We start from the raw sequence: 20437 nt of genomic DNA, 5'->3' as shown, positions 1-20437 counted from the left end.
AAGGTAGTGCCAGTCCCCTTTACCCTGGCTGCCAGGTCAGAAGCTTTCCAAGAACCCCAGTTTTTCTAGCAACCATCCGCCGGCCCAGTGGGTTTTCATCCAGGGGTGATTCTGCCCCAGATGACAATCTGGCAATGTCTGGAGACATTTTTGGTTGTCATATGGGAGTGGGAGTGCTGCTGGTATCTAGTGGATGGAGGTTTGGGATGCTGTCCTGCTACGGTATACACAGTGACACCTACCGCAAAGAAGTATCTGGCGTCAAACATCAGTAGTGCCCAGGTAGGGCAGCTCTGCCAGAGCCTTTCTATAGCTTTCCTAGTTCAGGAGAAAAGACTATAGGGTTGTTACTGACATCCCTGGGATTGGAATATAATTCTCACCAAGTCTTACCAAAAACTGGAAGACAGTTTCATGGTTTTTAAAAACAGGACTCTTGAAGAAACCAGAAGATGAATGGTTGGGTGCTGTGGGGTAGCTGAGTAATGGAGCTCCTTTTTTTAATAGATGAGGAAACTGAGATACAAGGTCACTAATGACCAAACCTGAATTCCAGCTCTAGGTCTTGTAGGCTGTAGTTCTGGGTTTGGGTGGGCACTGAGATAGCCAAGCTAAAAAAGTAATGATTAGTTTTTCCTTTATCTTGATAAAGTGAAAACCACAGTAATTTATAATGTGAGTCTTCCCCTTTTAAGAAGTAGGGTACTAAAGTCAAAGGCATTTTAATTCACATTTCAGACAACTACTAGCTTTAAGGGTAAGTCCTAGAGGCCTGGAAGCAAATGTTAGCATTATTAAACATAAAAGGTGACTGATAAATCTTCTTATTAACTCGCCCTGCTTTTGAACCCAGTTACTTTATTTATACGTGGGAAAGGAAGCTGCATCTCTAGCACTGAGAGGGGAAGAGGAGAGCGGTGGAAAACAGCACAGAAATATCCAGAATCAGGCCCTCAAACAAAGGTCTGAAATGCTACCGTACTTGTCATAGAAACATTTATGGTCTCACACAGTTTCTTTATGTTTGGAATGGATAGGTGATTTCGCTGGGTGGTTCCAGCTTGGAATATCATGAGGTTACATTTAGGATCTCTGTGGACTAGAGTCATCTGAAAGCCTGACGGATGCTGGAGGTCCCACCCCCAAGGTGACTTAAACTCCCATGCCTGGCAGGCTGATGCTGGCCGATAATTCTTGGCCCCATGGATCTCTCCCTAGGGCTGGCTGCTGGAGGGTCCTCACAACATAGTGGCTGGTTTTCTCCAAACTGAATGATCCCAGAAAGAGCCAGGTGGAAATCCCAGAAGTCACACTCAGTCATTTTCATAAATCTTATTGGTTGCACTGGCTACCTCTATTAGTTGGGAGGGATCTATATAACGTTAAGAGGCAAGAATGATTGGAGACCATCTTGGAGGATGGTTGTCACCCTACTCTTGGCTCAGATAATAAAGACTGGAGGCAACCTAACCTAATTCCAGTTATCTTTTAATTTTTGGTACTCTGTGTTACTCCTTCAAATAAGACTCTTCTTTTTTAGATCAGGCATGGTGGCTCACACCTGTAATCTCAACACTTTGGGAGGCCGAGGCAGGAAGATTGCTTGAGGCCAGGAGTTTGAGATGAGCCTGGGCAACACAGCAAGACCCTTTCTCTATAAAAATTAAAAATAAAAAAGTTAGCTACGCGAGGTTGAGGCTACAGTGAGCCATGATTGTGCCACTGAGCTCCAGCCTGGATGACAGCGAGACTCTGGGATTTTTTTTTTTTTTTTTTTTTTTCTGAGATGGAGTCTTGCTCTGTCGCCCAGGCTGGAGTGCAGTGGCGCCGTCTCGGCCCACTGCAAGCTCCGCCTCTCGGGTTCATGCCATTCTCCTGCCTCAGCCTCCCAAGTAGCTGGGACTACAGGCGCCCGCCACCACACCCGGCTAATTTTTTGTATTTTTAGTAGAGATGGGGTTTCATCTTGTTAGCCAGGATGGTCTTGATCTCCTGACCTCGTGATCCGCCCTCCCTGGCCTCCCAAAGTGCTGGGATTACAGGCGTGAGCCACTGTGCCCGGCTGACTATGGGGGGTTTGCTGGAGCCCGGGAGGTCAACGTTGCTGAGCTATGATCATGCCACTGCACTCCAGCCTGGGCAACAGAGCAAGATCCTGTCTCAAGAAAATATATACTCTTTTTTAAAAAGGAAAAAGGAAAAGTATAAAACTGAGAAGCTTTTGTTTTGTTTTGTTGAGACAGGGTCTCACTATGTTGCCCAGGTTGGAGTGCAGTGGCACAATCATAGCTCACTGCAGCCTTTTCCTCCTGTGCTCAAGTAATCCTCCCACCTCACCTCAGCCTCCCAAGTAGCTGTGACTGCATGTGCATGCCACCATGCCCGGCTAATTTTTTATTTCTGAGATGAGGTCTCACTATGTTGCCACGCAGGTCTTGAACTCCTGGGCTCAAGTGATCCTCCCAACTCAGCCTCCCAAAGTACTAGTATTACAGACATGAGCCACAGCATTTGGCCTGCTTTTGTATTTTTGAGCAAAAAAAGTTGACAAGAGAGATTGGTTAAAAGCAAGGAGTGTTGCTGCAGAACTAGAAATCCATGGTCTCAAAGTGAGAGGATTGCTTAAGCCCAGGAATTCAAGACCAGCATGGGTAACATAGTGAGACCCTGTCTCTCAAAACAGAAAAAGAAAAGAAAACAAAAATGAGCTGGGCCTGGTGGTGTGTGACTATAGTCCCAGCTACACAGGAAACTGAAGTAGGAGGATCGCTTGAGCCCCGGAGGCTGAGGCCACAGTGAGCAGTGATTGTGCCACTGCACTCCAGCCTGGATGACAGTGAGACCCCCTGTCTCTAATAAAAATAGAAAGAAAGAAATCCGTGGGCCGGGCACAGTGGCTCACGCCTGTAATCCCAGCACTTTGGGAGGCCGAGGCAGGCGGATCACGAGGTCAGGAGATCGAGACCATCCTCGCCAACACGGTGAAACCCTGTCTCTATGAAAAATACAAAAAATTAGCCGGGCGTGGTGGCGGGCGCCTGTAGTCCCAGCTACTCAGGAGGCTGAGGCAGGAGAATGGCGTGAACCCGGGAGGCAGAGCTTGCAGTGAGCCAAGATCATGCCACTGCACTCCAGCCTGGGCGACAGAGCGCGACTCCGTCTCAAAAAAAAAAAAAAAGGAAGAAATCCGTGATCTGACATTTAGCTTTATAGGGCATATTTTATTTTTTTCATCCAGAGCTAATCAGGCTGATAAATTGTACCAAAAGAACACTTTACAAACCAGCTAAGAATTTAGGCTGGGCGTGGTGGCTCACGCCTGTAATCCTAGCACTTTGGGAGACCGAGGCGGGCGGATCACCTGAGTTCGGGAGTTCGATACCAGCCTGACCAACATGGAGAAACCCCATCTCTACTAAAAATACAAAATGCGTAGTGGCGCATGCCTGTAATCCCAGCTACTCGGGAGGCTGAGGCAGGAGAATCGCTTGAGCCCGGGAGGTGGAGGTTGCGGTGAGCCGAGATCGCGCCATTGCACTCCAGCCTGGGCAACAAGAGCGAAAGTGCGTCTCAAAAAAAAAAAAAAATTATTCATAATAGGAGCCAAAACTGGCTAAAGAAGGACCTGCTCTGCAATCTTTGCAGACGGTATTGTGGAACAGAATGTTAATGTGGTGCAGGATATAAAGTTAGAGCAGAGATTGCTGTTGATCTTGGAGGGTTTGATGGATCGTCTTTCCTTCCTAGGGAAGAACCAGGGCCCCTCTCGCCTGAACAGACACAGATGTTTTGCTCAGCAGCTTGCTGACTGTATTCTTGTGAGGGTGTGGTAGGCTGTCATTTGCAGTTGCAGTACTCACAGATCACATTACCTAAAGTCTGAGGCCATTTTACTGGTGGCCCAATTGCTGAAAGAACAAGTTTCCAGAGGCTAGTTGACAAAGTGGAGACCGGAGGGGCTGGGTATTTCTTACATTATAAGGCTTTCCCCTGGGTGAACTCTTCAAAGCTGCTGTCAGTGTTTCTTATGGACAGCTATTAATCAACAATGCCTGGATTTTAGGCATCTCAGGAAGGTCCAGATCCCTGGAAGGAATCCATTTGAATGGATTTCTACCCTCTTTACTTAGGGAAGGTAGAAGACTGAATCTGTATACCCTCGGTTTCATCCTTCCTCAGGGCCCAGTCCCTACTCTGGAAAGTGAAGATGAAGCTGGGTTTACAACTCCTTCTTTGGAACCCTTGGAGCTAGATGTATTTTGGAATTCTAGCTTAAGAGAAGTCATGTGGGGTCTGGGGAAGCACCCGGTATTTAAATAGATTAATTCTGCACTAAGTAGGACAAGGAAGGATTATAAATGTCCTCACAGGTGAAAACGGTTCCAGCGTGAGTTTTGGCACAACACTGGTAGAAAACACTTGGTCTTCAGACCCTTTTGGACCTGGGGGAATTGCAGAGTAAGGGATCTTGCCCACCTGCCCTTATTGTCTGTGGTGAGGATGAAATGAGATCATGGCAGATAAATGTTCTTAGCACCCTGCAGGGAAAGCACTTGTTCACTGTTGGCTGCTGCTGCTGTGGTCTTAAGAGATAAAATAGAGAGACTGTCAACAAATAAGAGAATGCCTACCCAGGGGGAAGGCACTTCTGTAGGTTTTTGATGTAAACAAGCTGTTAAAGGCATAGGCTGTAATTTTCAGGTCATGAGTTGGCTCTGATGGGAAAGGCAAATACTGCCTCTTATGGTATCTGTCGTAATTTCAGTGCTGAGAGAAAATTATTCAAAAATATGTATTTCTGGCCAGGCACAGTGGCTCACGTCTGTAATCCCAGCACTTTGAGAGGCCAAGGCGGGCAGATCACAAGGTTAGGAGATCGAGACCATCCTGGCTAACATGGTGAAACCCCATCTCTACTAAAAATACAAAAAAATTAGCCGGACATGGTGGCACGCGCCTGTAGTCCCAGCTACTCAGAAGGCTGAGGCAGGAGAATCACTTGAACCCGGGAGGCGGAGGTTGCAGTGAGCCAAGATCGTGCCACTGCACTCCAGCCTAGTGCGAGACTCCGTCTCAAAAAAATATATATGTATTTCTAACTGTAGAGTTGTTTTTTTTTTTTTTTAAATGTAGTTTTAAAGCAAGTGTCAGGATTAGGATCAATCATAGTCTGTAGGACCACTGGTTTCTGATAGGGGTAGAAGTTTTCCTTACTTGGCACTAACTCATTTTATTTTATTTCATTTATTTATTTATTTTGAGATGGAGTCTTGCTCTATTACCCAGGCTTGAGTGCAGTGGCACGATCTCCACTCACTGCAACCTCCGCCTCCTGGGTTTAAGCAGTTCTTCTGCCTCACCCTCCCAAGAACCTGGGATTACAGGCAGGCGCTACCACACCCAGCTAATTTTGGGGTTTTGTTTGTTTGTTTTGAGACGGAGTCTTGCTCTGTTGCCTAGGCTGGAATGCAGTGGCATGATCTTGGGTCACTGCAACCTCTGCCTCCTGGGTTCAAGCGATTCTCCTGCCTCAGCCTCCTGCGCAGCTGGGACTAGACATACACCACCACGCCCAGCTAATTTTTGTATTTTTAGTAGAGACAGGGTTTCACCATATTGGCCAAGTTGATCTTGAACTCCTAACCTCGTGATCCACCTGCCTCGGCCGCCCAAAGTGCTGGGATTACAGGCGTGAGCCACCGTGCCCAGCCTAATTTTTGTATTTTTAGTAGAGATGGGGTTTCACCATGTTGGCCAGGCTGGTCTTGAACTCCTGGCCTCAACCAGTCCACCCCCGCCTTGGCCTCCCAAAGTACTGTGAGTACAGGCATGAGCCACTGCATCCAGCCCTAATTCATTTTATGTTGAGAAATAGTTTGAAAGTTGAGAAGATAGGAAATTTTATGTATATATAATAATACTTATTTCCATATGAACATGACAGCCCCAAATAATTACTTTTAATAAATAATTGTTTTTTGTTTTTTGTTTTTGAGACAGGGTCTTGCTCTGTCACCCAGGCTGGAATGCAGTGGCACAATCATAGCTCACTGCAGCCTTGACCTTCTGGGCTCAAGTGACACTCCCACCTCAGCTTCCCAAGTAGCTAGGACTACAGGCACATGCTGCCACAGCTGGCTTTTTTTTTTTTTTTTTTTTTTTGTAGAGACAGGGTTTCGCCCTGTTGCCCAGGCTGGTCATCTTGGCCTCCCAAAGTGTTGGGATTACAGGCGTGAGCTACTGCCCGGCCCAGAAATAATTGTTATACACACTTTTTAATGGGAAAACCAAAATATAAAGCAGTTTGTGTTTCAGATTTAGAACAGGGAGGGGGGTATTATTTGCTTTAACATGGTTTCGAAGCTAACCTCCATCCTTGTTTGAATTCCAAGTGGCTCACCCTTCAGGGATTTGAATAGTTTCCTCATTTAACAGAATGATAACTTGGGTGTTCATTTCTCAAAATAGGCTACTGGCTTAAATGTTTAAAAATTTTTATTTGGGGCCAGGCTCTGTGGCTCACACCTGTAATCCCAGCACTTTGGGAGGTTCAGGAGGGTGAATTGCTTGAGCCTAGGAATTAAAGACCAGCCAGGGCAACATGATGAAACCCCATCTCTACAAAAAAATATAAAAATTAGCTGGACATGATGGCACGAACCTATAGTCTCAGCTACTTGGGAGGCTGAGGCAGGAGGATTGTTTGAGCCTGGAAGGTCGAGGTTGCAGTGAGCCGTGATCATGCCACTGCATTCCAGCCCGGACAGAGTGAGACCCTGCTTTTAAAAAGTAAATAAATAATTTTTTAATCCAGTGCTCCTGGTATAGCAAGTTAAACATAGCCTGCCTTTCCGTTAGGTAATATTTTCTGACAGTCTAATTAAACTGTGGAATCTAGAGGTTTTGGTGGCTTCTCATTGAGAGAAGGGCCTGCTGGCAATCCTGTACCAAAGGTTAGGTAGTCTCAGGTCATTTCCCTGTGACTTGCTTGTGGAAATTAACCCCACTGTCTTTATGTTTAGGCTTTGTCCAGGGATCTGAAACCACTTTGCAGTCGACATACTCGGATACCAGCGCTCAGCCCACCTGTGATTATGGTAAGTGTGGGCCTCTGGTGGGAACCAAAGTGTTCTGCAGAGCAGTTCCTTGTCTTCTTAGTTGCCTTTGGCTTTGCTGTCACCCTGTCATGCTTTTTTAAACCTAAACTTGTGTGAAATGGTGTGGCCATTTGAATAGCTAGTGCTTCCGTTTCGGGCAATTATGGGAAAAGTAGCTGTGTCTGAGCAAGTTAGGCTCTTTGATAAAAGGCCTGGCTTCAAATCCCCATGGGGGAGGGACTGGGAGTCACAGTGGCCAATTAAAGTCCAAAGGAGGCTAGGCGCGGTGACTCCTGCCTGTAATCCCAGCACTTTGGGAGGCCGAGGCGGGTGGATCACCTGAGGTCAGGAGATCGAGACCATCCTGGCCAACATGGTGAAACACCATGTATACTAAAATACAAAAAATCAGCCGGGCATGGTGGTGTGCGCCTGTGGTCCCAGCTACTCAGGAGGCTGAGGCAGGGGAATCACTTGAACCCGGGAGGCAGAGGTTACAGTGAGCCGATACCATGCCACTGCACTCCAGCCTGGCAACAGAGCAAGACTCCGTCTCAAAAAAAAAAAAAAAGTCCAAAGTATTGGTCCAGGAGAAAGCAAGCTATTAACTTAGTCCCAGCGTAGTGCATGTCCTTGCTGTGGGAGAGAGGCTGAGTGTGTGAATCTGGCAGCTTTTGGAGACTCAGCCAGGCCACCTCAAGCCAGCAGGCTCCACACACACAGAGTTGAGTGAAGATCTCTGATTGAGTTTTCCAGTGTGGACAGAAACACTTAATTAGCTAAGTCAGAAGTAGCCACCAGTAGGATTCATAGATGCTGTTTTGTTTGTGTGCTGTGGCAGCCCGGAACTGCTGATAAAGATGGTCTTTGGTTGTCTGTGACTCTAGGGGTGTCTGTTGAGAAGGAGCCCTCTTTGGAATTAACAGGGATAATGTCTTAGTTACTGAGATGGGTAATTTCTTTTACTACCAAGATCTGGGGAAAGACTGATCCTACACAGCTAACATGGCTTCAGTGGTCACTGCATAAAGAGACTTAAGTAAGCTCCCCAGGTAGCAGTAGCTAGTCCCAGGAAAAGGGAACACTTAAAATATTTTGAAATTGAGTGATAAGGTATCAGGTGTTTCATAAATGAGGAGAAACTTGGTTTGCTTGACTTCCCTGTCCTGCCCTCCCTGCCTCTCCCTTTTCATCAAATGTAGTCCCTAATTGCATATCCTTTTGAATTATTTTCCCTCTGGGTTACATATTCTGAGTACAAGTCATTTCTCGGCTATGCCATTTACAAATATTTTCTCCCAGACTGTGGCTTGTCTGTTCTCTTGTCAGTGTGTCTTGTCTTGTGTCAGAAAGAACACAAGTTGTTAATTTTGAAGCCCAATTTAATCTTTTCTTTAATAGATGATGGTTTTGCTTTTGTATCTAAGAAATCTATAATATTTTCTTTAGAATTTTCTTTTAGGTGTTTTAGTTGTGGGTTTTACATTTTAGTCTGTGATCCATATTGAGTTAATTTTTCCACAAGGTGTGCAGTATAGGTTAAGGTTTCTTCTTTTTCTATGGCATGGAGATATACAATTGTTACAGCACCATTTGTTTAAAAAAAAACAAAAACCATTTTTTATTTTTATTTTTTATTTATTTATTTTTTTTTTTTTGAGACAGAGTCTCGCTCTGTCGCCCAGGCTGGAGTGCAGTGGAGTGATCTCGGCTCACTGCAAGCTCCGCCTCCTGGGTTCATGCCATTCTCCCGCCTTAGCCTCCCGAGCAGCTGGGACTACAGGTGCCCACCACCACGCCTGGTTAATCTTTTTGTATTTTTAGTAGAGACGGGGTTTCACCATATTTGCCAGGATATTCTCGAGCTCCTGACCTCGTGATCCTCCCGCCTTGGCCTCCCAAAGTGTTGGGATTACAGGCGTGAGCCACCGCGCCCGGCCTCTTTCTTTCTTTTTTTTTTTTTTGAGACGGAGTTTCGCTTTTGTTGCCCAGGCTGGAGTGCAGTGACGCGATCTCAGCTCACCACAACCTCCACCTCCCAGATTCAAGCGATTCTTGTGCCTTGGCCTCCCAAATAGCTGGTATTACATGCATGTGCCACCACGCCTGGCTAATTTTTGTGTTATTAGTAGAGACAAGGTTTCACCACATTGGCCAGGCTGGTCTCGAATTCCCCATCTCAGGTGATCCACCTGCCTCGGCCTCCCAAAGTGCTAGGATTACAGGTGTGAGCCACTGTGCCAGGCCTATATTTTCTCTATTGAATTGCCTTCGTACCTTTACTGAAAATCAGTTGACCATATACTGTGGATCTATTTCTGGACTCTTGGACTCTCATTCTGTTCCATTGGTCTATACATCTAAACTTCGTTCAGCAGCACAGTCTTTTTGTATTTTTAGTAGAGACTGGTTTCACCATGTTGGCCAGGCTGGTCTCAAACTCCTGACCTCACATGATCCACCTGCCTCAGCCTCCCAAAGTGTTGGAATTACAGGCGTTAGCCACCGCGCCTGGCCCAGCAATGCAGTCTTGATTACTGGATAGTAGTAATCTTGAAATATGAGTCCTCCAGGTTTGTTCTTTTTTCCAAAATTGTTAGTTTCTTTGCTTTTGCATATAAATTTTAGAATCAGTTTATGAAGTTTTTTAAAAAATTCGTGCTGGGATTTTGAGCGAGAGAGCCTTGGATCTATAGATCTATCAAATCTGTAGAATCTATAGTTAGTTTGAGATTAGTTTGAGAAAATTGACATCTTAACAATATCAAGTCTTCTGATTCATGAATGCAGTATGTCACTTCACTGATGTAGTGTTTTGTGGTTTTCAACACAGATCCTACACATATTTTGTTAGATTTACGCTGTTTTTCATGCTTTTAGTACTATAGTAAATGGTACTTTTAAAAACTTTCAATTCATTGCTGATATATAGAAATTTGATTGCTATTTGATTTGTAAGTTTATCTTGTAATATTTGAAATTTGACTTATAGATTGACCTTGTAATAAACCTTGTTAAGCTCACTTATTCTAGTAGCTCTTTTGTAGATTTGTTTGAGATTTTTTTACATACACAATTGTGAAAGAATAGAGATGGATTTATTTTTCCTTCTGGCTTGAATTGCAAGAACAATATAACATTTAAATAACATTTTGAAAAACAGTCAACCAAGGTCCTACCATATTAATATTTAATTTTTATCAGCTTACTAATTTTATGTAGTTTAATAATTTATAGGTGGATAGAATTGTGGGTCCTGCTCTTATTTTATTTTATTTTTTTAATATATGATCTCACTCTGTCCTCCAGGCTGGTGCACAGTGGCACAATTTCAGCTCACTGCAACCTCCACCTCCTGGGCACAGAGCCCTCCCACCTCAGCCTCCCGCATAATTGGTACTACAGGCATGCCCTACCATGCCCAGCTATTTTTGTATTTTTTGTAGAGATGGGGTTTTGCTGTGTTGCCCAGGCTGGTCTCAAACTCCTGGGCTCAAGCGATCTGCCTGCCCCACTTCCCAAAAGGATTACAGGTGTGAGCAACTGCGCCTGGCTGGTCCTGCTTTATTTTATGTTAGAAGCATTTCCTTGTGCCACATAAGGCATAGTAAATTCTTTTTTTATGCTTACATGATATGTCACTGAGTAGGTAGGCTGTAATCTGATTAACTATTACCTTAAAGTTGAATGTTAAATTGTTTTCTATTCTTGGTCCATAAATATCACATACTGTGACCATGTCCTTTTTTCTTTTAAAAATTATGTCCTTGGGGCCAGGTGCAGTGGCTGATGCCTATAATCTCAGCGCTCTGAGAGGCTGAGATGGGAGGATCGCTTGAGCCCCCAGGAGTTTGAGACCAGCCTGGGCAACATAGTGCAACCCTATCTCTACAAAAAATAGAAAAAATTAGCTGGGCATGGTGGCACATGCCTGTTGTCCCAGCCACTCCGGAGGCTGAGGCAGAAGGTTCACTTGAACCCAAGAAGTCGAGGCTGCAGTGAGCTGTGATCACACCATTACACTCCAGCCTGGAGGACAGAGCAAGACTCTATCTCAAAAATATATATGTACATATATCTTATTTTTACATATATATATATATCTTGAAGGATATATATATATCTTATATATGTATCTTTATATATCCTTAAGGATATATATATATTTATATATATATATTTATATATCCTTCAGGATATATATATATTTATATATCCTTCAGGATATATATATATATGTATCTCTCTCTCTCTCTCTCTCTCTCTCTCCCCTTAAAATTTCCTTTGTCAACCATGATCTCATCCCTTCTGGGGATGGAAATGAGTTGGGGTGTTCTTTCAGAAAGGGCAGGTCTTGGGGAGTCCCTAAACGCCAGTCTAGATGAAGGCTTCCTCCTGAAGGGACCCAGCTGGGATGTCCGTCAAGGAGTCTGGGTTGCTCCAGGCATAGCAAGTGGCATGTAGTGAGTGTTTGCCTGGAGGGACTCCTGAGAGTTGCCCATCGTGGGAGGCCCTGCCTGTCCTTAAAACGTAAAGTGGTGTTCACAGAGTTGATGCTGCTTCCTTTCCTTGTGCCTCCTCACTCTGTTGTGGCAGATCCTCAGCAGGTGAAACTTGCAGTGACCACGTTGTAGCCTCCCAAGCAGAGCCCTGATGGATCTGCTTCTGCCTCCGTATCCTATTTTCTTTTTCTTTTCTTTCTTTCTTTCTTTTTTTTTTTTTTTTTTTGGAGACAGAGTCTTGCTCGGTTGCCTAGCCTGTAGTGCAGTGGTGCGATCTTGGCTCACTGCATCCTCCACCTCCCAGGCTCAAGTGATTCTCCTGCCTCAGCCTCCCAAGCATCTGAGACCATAGACGTGCACCACCACACCTGGCTAATTTTTGTATTTTTAGTAGAGATGAGGTTTCACCATATTGGCCAGGCTGGTCTCAAACTCCTGACCTCGTGATCCACCCACCTCGGCCTCCCAAAGTTCTGGGATTACAGGCGTGAGCCACCACGCCCAACTCCTGTTTTCTTTAGAATAGCTAGTGCCCACTGTCCCTGGTACAAACAGCCACTTGGCCAGGTGTACAGTAGATGCCTGGGCTACCTGTGTGTTGTTCTATTTTTTTTGGAAATGGAGTTTCACTGTGTCGCCCAGGCTGGAGTGCAGTGGCGCGATCTCACCTCACTGCAAACTCTGCCGCCTGGGTTCAAGCAATTCTTGTGCCTCAGCCTCCTGAGTAGCTGGGACTACAGGTGTGCACCACCACGCCTGGCTAATTTTTGTATTTTTGGTAGAGAAGGGGTTTCACCATGTTGGCCAGGCTGGTTTCAAACTCCTGACCTCAAGTGATCCGCCGCCTCGACCTTCCGAAGTGCTGGGATTACAGGCGTGAGCCACTGCACCCAGCCTTGTGCTTTTTTCTTTATATGGCTCTGCGAGCCTCTCTTGCCTGTTAGAATGGCTCCTTAGCCATTCTTTCCTCAGCCACCACTCCTGACTTACCCATGCTGCTCTCTGGCTGTTAGTGTCTCTCTTACCAACAAGCTGATCTCCATGCCTGAGCAGTGCCTGGGACTGCAAGCCTCTGTTCCCGGTGCTCAGGGGATGCATAAACAAATGGATGAGAAGCCTCTGTTTTGGTTTCTCCAGCCCAAGAATTTTTGTTTTGTGAGCTCTCTCGTTAAACATAGTGGTCATCAGCAGTTCCTCATCTCTCTGATTTCTTCCCATTCTTTTTGTGCACTGGGTCGTGGAGGAACCCGAGTGCAGGACGACAGCCTGCCTGTTCTCTCTGGCTCATCTTTTCAGTTGACTTACACTCTTCGTGCTGTGGTCTGGCTTCTGCCACTTATTGCCCTGCTGTCTATCTCACTGAGCTTCGGTCCCCTGCCCTGGAATGAGCATGTCCTCTGAGGGGCAGAGATGACATGGAATGGGAAACAACTGTTGGATCTCATCAGAGACCCAAGGAAAGGGGTCACCCGCTCTGTGCCCTCCTTTGGGGAGGAACTGTGTGTTTGACTTAGAGTTCCCAGGGGACTTTACACTTTGTCACTTCTCAGTGGCTTTATGTCACTGAAGGAATGAGGTTTTATCATGTGTTGTGATTGAATCCAGAGCATATTAAGTTGATAATCCAGATTGTTCTCTCCACAGCTTTTCTCAAGCGAGGGGTTGCTTCTTGGGCTTCTCTCACTGATGTGTTCCAGCACAGCACAGTCAACAATTCAAGGGCTTGTTGGCCCTCCCTTTTAAGGCAGACTCTTGGGAGACTGCGGTTGGGTTTTCTGCTATAAACTGATTAGCGCTTAGCTTGGGGTGTGGAGGTCACCTTCTAATTCTGGCTCTTAAAGGGAGGAGTATAGGAGCCAAGTTCCTTAGTTGAGAGTGTTGGGAACAGAAGGATCCTTAAATAACAGATGCTCAGAGCCACAGGCAGCCAGGCACCAGGGCAGCAAGTGGCCTGGGTCATTTGCGCAGTGCTTGCAAGCTCAAGGCTTCTCGGTTAGGGGAGGTGCAGCCTGCTCTGACCAGTCAGGTCCTGGGAATAATTGTCTGCGCCTGAATTATGGCCTTGTATTGTAAGCAAGTATAGCTGTAACTGCCCTTTTACTTTTTGTAGGGTATGGAACTTGGAACTCTGGGACAAATAGAGGCAAGTGTCATTCCTGTGATTGCTGTCCTGTCCCTTGGGGTTGTTCTGGCTGTGTTTCTCTGCTGCTGCCCCACTTGGCCAAGGTTGGGAGTGGGGAGGGGGCACGTTTCTGGGGTTACCTACTCCTTAACAGGAGGCCCTCATCAGAATGACCAGGGCCCATCTGGCCTCAGTGGCTAGGGTCTTCTCTCTCTGTGACAGAAGATACCCTTGTATCTGTGTTTGTCTCTGTCTCTGTCTGCCTCCCCTCTGCCTGCCCCCACCATCTGTCTGTCTCTGTCTCCCTCACTGCAGGCTACGAGGGCTATGGCTATGGCTATGGCTATGGCCAGGATAACACCACCAACTATGGGTATGGTATGGCCACTTCACACTCTTGGGAAATGCCTAGCTCTGACACAAATGCAAACACTAGTGCCTCGGGTAGCACCAGTGCCGATTCCGTTTTATCCAGAATTAACCAGCGCTTAGATATGGTGCCGCATTTGGAGACAGACATGATGCAAGGAGGCGTGTACGGCTCAGGTGGAGAAAGGTGAGTGGACACCTGCCTAGGGGTTGAGGCTCTGCAGGGGCGGCTCCTGCCTGCTGCCCACTGCGTCTTCCTCTCTGAGTGCCCCTCTGTGTCTGCTTCCTCCCCCCTGCTTGGTGCTGCTGTGGCTCCTAGCAGGGTCCGTTGCACTTCCCGTCTCTGACTTACGTCTCCTCTCACCCACCCTCAACCCCTGCCGCACTGCCTGGTGGTCAGCCTTTCCCAGCTTGCGGTGAGAGGAACAAGCCCAGATTGGGCAGACTTCACTGTGCCCTCAAAAACAGTGTTCAGCCGCCCCTCCCTCCAAGGACAGCCATTTGGAATTCTCTCGAGACTTTGCCTCCTGCGTGGTGTCAGGGGAGGACAGATGGAGTTTGGAGTGAAGGGTGGGACGAGCGTTTGGGGCTGATCACTGTGAGCTGGGCCACCCCCACGTAAGGGTCGGGGCAGGTGTGGGCATTTCCTGGTTACTCTCCTGTGCCTTACAAACATGTACCTGATGGAAGCACTCCTGTGAGGAACTGCTGCTGTCCTCATTTTGCAGGTGGGGATACAGAACTGCAGGCAGGTCATACCCCGAAGGCCCGCAGCAAGTACGTGGTGGGGCTGGGCCTCGCCTACCAGATCTGCCCTACTCCAAAGCTTCATGCTGTGGGTGTTTGTTATTAACTGAACCGGACTTGGCCCAGGAGTGCTTATGCCCAGTACGAGACTTCAGTGAGGAGGGTGGGTGTATCTCTAGCACGGAATAGAGTGGAGTACCAGCTAACAGATGAGTGAGAGCCAAGAGTAAGGAGTTTCCTGGCTGAGCACTGGTAGGGCCAAGTGAGGCCCCAGGGCTGTGGTGGCAGGGTGTGGGACAGGCACAAGGGGACTTGATGCCATCGCTCTGTAACTCCTGGCCCAACAGCTGCAGCACTCAGAGCTGAGGGCTTGGCATGTGAGGCTTGGCCCTGCGTTGCTGCTGTGCACCTTCTTACCACAGCCTGGAGCCTGGGATCAGGGTAAGCAGAGCAGCGGCAGCACCAACTGCTGCTCTTAGAGCTGCTGGTGCCTCTTGGTGGCCCAGGTTTAGGGAAGAGTGTGCAAGGGGAGCCCCTGTGCCTGTGAGGTGTGTGGGGTCCAGGCCTGTGGGGGTGTGGGCTGCGGGCTGCAGTCATGGTTAAAAGAGCTCTCTGCGGTGCCCTCTGTGTCCTGGGAGGAGGTCTGGCCTGCCTTCCCAGTTGCAATATAGGGTATATAGAGTTTGGTGTCTGGCTCTAGGCTCCAGGGTTGATGTAATACAGCTCTTTTTCTTGTCCCTGGGCAAGCTCTCAGTGTCTTCCCTTGGAAATACTCCACCTTTTGTCTCAGTTGTTTCAGTAATGAGGGACTTTGCAGAGTTTGAAGGTTCCCCAGCCATGAGGGACAAGAACAGTGTTTCCCATGGGTATCATCAGCCTCACTGGCTGCTCATTCATTGTGCTGGACCTGCCTGCATCCTGCAGGGTGCTGGGGTGCTCAGCCTTGCCCCATGAGGAGCAGCCTTGGGCGTTGCGGCTCCCACAGATGATGCACATGTTCCCAAAGGGCTGTGGAGCAGCTCTGCCCCTTGTTGAGACTCGCTGGACTAGAGCCTCCACCCCAGTTGTCAGTCCTTCTTAAGGTGTGTGGCCAGTGTGTGGCTACATTCAAGTTTGGGGTAGTGGTGCCCCTATATCAGCTGAGAGGCTAGAACTCTTTAATTGGCATTTCTGAACATTGAGCCTCCCAACCAGGGCAGGGTGGGTGCTGGACTGGGAGATTGGGGAGGGCAGGAGCAGTTGCCTGGAGGTGAGGGATCCTGAGGGGCTCCACCTGATGCTCACCCCATGCCTCTGCAGGTATGACTCTTATGAGTCCTGTGACTCGAGGGCCGTCCTGAGTGAGCGCGACCTGTACCGGTCAGGCTATGACTACAGCGAGCTTGACCCTGAGATGGAAATGGCCTATGAGGGCCAATACGATGCCTACCGCGACCAGTTCCGCATGCGTGGCAACGACACCTTCGGTCCCAGGGCACAGGGCTGGGCCCGGGATGCCCGGAGCGGCCGGCCAATGGCCTCAGGCTATGGGCGCATGTGGGAAGACCCCATGGGGGCCCGGGGCCAGTGCATGTCTGGTGCCTCTCGGCTGCCCTCCCTCTTCTCCCAGAACATCATCCCCGAGTACGGCATGTTCCAGGGCATGCGAGGTGGGGGCGCCTTCCCAGGCGGCTCCCGCTTTGGTTTCGGGTTTGGCAATGGCATGAAGCAGATGAGGCGGACCTGGAAGACCTGGACCACAGCCGACTTCCGGGTGAGTGGAGGTGGCCTTCCCCTCTGGGAAGCTTAGTTCCCACTGGGGCGTAGCTAAGGGCCGGGTGCCGTGCACCCTGACACGGCTTCCCCCCCTTATGACCCAGACCAAGAAGAAGAAGAGAAAGCAGGGCGGCAGTCCTGACGAGCCAGATAGCAAAGCCACCCGCACGGACTGCTCGGACAATAGCGACTCAGACAATGGTGAGCCAGCTAGGTGGTACTGGGCGGCTGCCCCCTGCCTCCGGGAACTCCTGAGTTGAGCTTACCTCCTTTTCCCTTTCAGATGAGGGCACCGAGGGGGAAGCCACAGAGGGCCTTGAAGGCACCGAGGCTGTGGAGAAGGGCTCCAGAGTGGTAAGTGGCTCTGGCTGGGCATTTTCTGTCTGCAGGCGGGGCGAGCTGGCCTGAAGAGTGGTGCTCTCCCTGGGGGCCAGAGGCAGTGCTGTGTCAGCTCTGTGTGCATGGTGACCAGCATGGGGAGGCAGTGTGGTCTGGCAGAAAGCACAGGCTGCCTAGCTGGAGGCACAGTTTCCCTGTTGGAAAATGGGATGAACCCCCTGTGCACCAGGTAGTGGGAGGATGTGAGGTTTCCGGCACATAGCCGGGCCTTGTCATTTAAAGCCATTGTAAATAACTGGGCTACTCTGGGCCACCCTGCCTATAGGATAGCCCTGCTCTGTCTGTGGAGCAAGCAGCTGTTTTACTATATACCGTTGCTCTAATAAACTTGGTTCCTTTTTTAAAAAAAAAAAAGGCACCTGTTTTAAAGTTGGAATTTGAAATTGTTAGGATGGAGAGGACGAGGAGGGAAGAGAGGATGGGAGAGAAGAAGGCAAAGAGGATCCAGAGAAGGGTGAGTTTTCCTGGGGTGCCTGGTGCTAGGGCGGCTCTTCCAGGGACTCACAGTGGGAGGGACCCAGCTGAGGGCAGGGTTGTGGCAGACATGCGGCCAGTTGGGGACCTCCCTTGTGGGCCCGGGTGTGCGCTGGCAGGGGGCTTTCTTTTCGCCACCTCCACCCCCTTCCCACTCTTCCTCCTCCTTCCCAGGCGGAGGCTGTGGATGGTGGTGACCCCTGCCTAGCACATTGGTTTTGCCTTCAGATGGGGGCAGCGAGTAAAAGTGTGGGGAACCCCAGGCACACCCCCTGCCCTCGGTCCCTCAGTAACACGCAGTTCCAAGTCCTCAGTGGCTGGTGTCCGATCTGGGACCCTCGGTGCAGTTTTTACGGCTCTGGTGTGCGTGTCCTCTCCCTTAGCGCCTCTCCAGCCCCTGTTGGGATTCCGTGTCCCCCCACCTGAGTGATGAGCGCCAGCAGGTACCTAACAGCAAATCCAGCGTCAGCCCACTGTTGCCGCGGTGCCCAGTTGGGGGTGGGCAGGGCCATGTGAGCAGCCTCCTTGCATCCCACCACCTGGCCCCTCTGAACATGTGCCAGTGTCCCCACCAAGATACCCCCTCTTTGCTTTCCAGCCTCCCCCTGGCCCACTGCACAGAGAGCGTGGGTGTCCTGGAGAGTGGAGGGGTCATCGCCTGGCCCCCACTCCTTGGGGCCTAGGCCAAACCCACTCCCTGCACAGCCCAGGATACCCAGCCCTGCTCACGGCCAGAGGCCTTGCTTGGACAGCTATTCTCGATGGACCCTCTGGAGTGGACAGTGGGTGATTCAGCCAGAGGCCGCAGGGCCTGCCCTATCCTGGCAGAGCCAAATTGGTGACAATGCCCATCTGTTCCCACAGGGGCCCTAACCACCCAGGATGAGAATGGCCAGACCAAGCGCAAGTTGCAGGCAGGCAAGAAGAGTCAGGACAAGCAGAAAAAGCGGCAGCGAGACCGCATGGTGGAAAGGTAACCAGCTTCCCTCCACCCCTCTGCCTCTGCCTCGCTGTGGGGCTGCCGCCAGGAGAGCAGGGCCATAGCTCTGCCAGCTCGCCGCCCTCTGGCCTCCCTTGGGAGCCGCCACCTGCTCGGCCGTGCATGGACCCTGCTTCCCGCCAGGCCCAGCTCCCAAGGCCTGACTCATCCCCTGCCCCTCTGCGGCCGCCTGGCGACCGCTGGCGTCTGTGGTCCGAGACCTGACACCGCTCGGCACCGTTGCTCAGAAGCTCTGGCGCTAGGTCACTCGGCGCACGAACCCCAAGGTGCACTGGGGGCCTGATGCCCCTGAGGGAGGGGGCCAGCTCATCAGAGACTCAAGGTCCAAGGCGCCTGTGCCGCCCCAGCTAGCTGCCAAGAGGCCACCGCCGTGCCCAGGAGAGATGGCAGCACCTGTGGGCTGTGGCAGCCTCGGGCCTGCCCTCTGCCCTGCCTGCCGGCCCTGTCAGGCCGGGCCTGTCTGCGGCTGAGCCCTTCACGCCCCTTGGTCGGGTCTGTCTGCCCTCAGGGCTCCCGCACTGGCGCTTGCCTCCTCCGCCTCAGACTCTTGCTCTTGCTGGACCTTCCTCAGCCTCGCCGGCGCCCGGCCCCTGGGCTCTCCAGACAAAGCTGACCCCGTGGCCCAGATAAGGACGTCCGGCAGAGGTAGGGACCCGCCCCGAGGTCTCGGTGGCGGCTGGCCTCCTCCGCCCCTTGCCACGGCGGCCTGCTCCGGCCCAGGCCCCAGACCCCGGGCTTCTACTGTGGACACCAGGCCCAGACAGAGCACCTCGCCCAGGTGACTCCAGGCTGCCCTCTGGCAGGCCGGGCGGGCGCCCTCCTTCCAGCTCAGACTGGTCTCTTCTTGGAAGAGGAAGATGAGGCAGCAGGTGCCCAGGCCTGCTGCCTCCCATCCCTCCCGACACCACCCCCAAGCATTCTGAGCAGAGGATGGGCTGGGCCTTTGAGTCCCCCAGATCCCAGAAGGAAGATGCAGCACCTTTTCGGGCCCTGCCTCGGGACTGCGTACTCCACTCTGCACCTCAGGGCCACCTGGCTCACGCCAGGGCATCCTTCCTTCCGGTCCCCACCTGGGCCAAGTGCACACGCTCCTGCCCAGCCTTGGTAGCGAGGCCCTCCAGCAACTTTCCAGCGACTCGTTGCCTGTTGCAGCAGCTGCTGTCTCAGGCTTCAGCCTCCTGCCTGTGGGAAGGAAGAGCTCCTCCCCTGTCCCCTACGTTGCAGTAACTGCAGCCTGCAGACTTTCTGGCCCTTTCTACTCCCGACCCCACTGGTCCCAGCCTGTCCCTCTGCTGGGACCGTACTTCAGAGGCCCGTGAGCAAGGCCTGTTTCAGGGCTTGTGTCTGGGTTGGGTGAGGCGGCAGCACTATCCCCTGGGACACTTGCAGCCTCAGCCCTTCGTTTCCTTCCTGTGGCAGGATCCAGTTTGTGTGTTCTCTATGCAAATACCGGACCTTCTATGAGGACGAGATGGCCAGCCATCTTGACAGCAAGTTCCACAAGGAACACTTTAAGTACGTAGGCACCAAGCTCCCTAAGCAGACGGCTGACTTTCTGCAGGTGAGCCTTGGAGTAACACAGCCGCTCTTAGTTTCTTGGACCCCTGAGAACATAAGGCGGCCCACATAAACGTTTATATTCCTTGCAGGAGTACGTCACCAACAAGACCAAGAAGACAGAGGAGCTCCGAAAAACTGTAGAGGACCTTGATGGCCTCATCCAGCAAATCTACAGAGACCAGGATCTGACCCAGGGTGAGATTTTCAGCCTACTCCCACCAGGCAGGGCCTCAGCCTGCCCTCCTGATTCTCGGTGCAGGGTCAGGACACCCTTCTGTTCCCCCAGGGAAGGTCAGGAGACCAGCCTCGGCTCAGGCCCAGGTGGAAGTGGCAGGGCGAGTTGAGGAGGAGCTGGTGTGGTTTTTTCTCAAACACCTGAGTCTATCTTAGGCACCTGGGCCCAGTAGTGACT

The 20437-nt window shown here is 50.3% G+C and overlaps 1 protein-coding gene across 2 annotated transcripts in view; it reads left to right on the top strand.

Moving 5' to 3' along the window:
- AKAP8L (A-kinase anchoring protein 8 like) overlaps window positions 1-20437 on the top strand; it is a 39525-nt gene that overhangs the window by 2748 nt on the left and 16340 nt on the right. The window contains exons 2-12 of one of the 2 annotated variants that reach the window (XM_054465817.2): window positions 7023-7097; window positions 13710-13742; window positions 14037-14094; window positions 14197-14277; window positions 16137-16590; window positions 16697-16793; window positions 16876-16946; window positions 17382-17445; window positions 18330-18438; window positions 19885-20026; window positions 20115-20220. In XM_054465817.2, coding sequence (XP_054321792.1) covers window positions 7023-7097; window positions 13710-13742; window positions 14037-14094; window positions 14197-14277; window positions 16137-16590; window positions 16697-16793; window positions 16876-16946; window positions 17382-17445; window positions 18330-18438; window positions 19885-20026; window positions 20115-20220 — 1290 coding nt within the window. Of the gene's footprint in view, window positions 1-7022; window positions 7098-13709; window positions 13743-14036; window positions 14278-16136; window positions 16591-16696; window positions 16794-16875; window positions 16947-17381; window positions 17446-18329; window positions 18439-19884; window positions 20027-20114; window positions 20221-20437 lie in introns of both variants that reach the window. The other variant, XM_054465816.2, reaches the window with a different exon arrangement.

This window comes from Pongo pygmaeus, chromosome 20, assembly GCF_028885625.2.
Source record: "Pongo pygmaeus isolate AG05252 chromosome 20, NHGRI_mPonPyg2-v2.0_pri, whole genome shotgun sequence".
Classification (NCBI taxonomy): domain Eukaryota; kingdom Metazoa; phylum Chordata; class Mammalia; order Primates; family Hominidae; genus Pongo; species Pongo pygmaeus.
The sequence above is the reverse complement of the archived record's forward strand: the minus strand, read 5'-3'. Positions and strand labels throughout refer to the sequence as shown.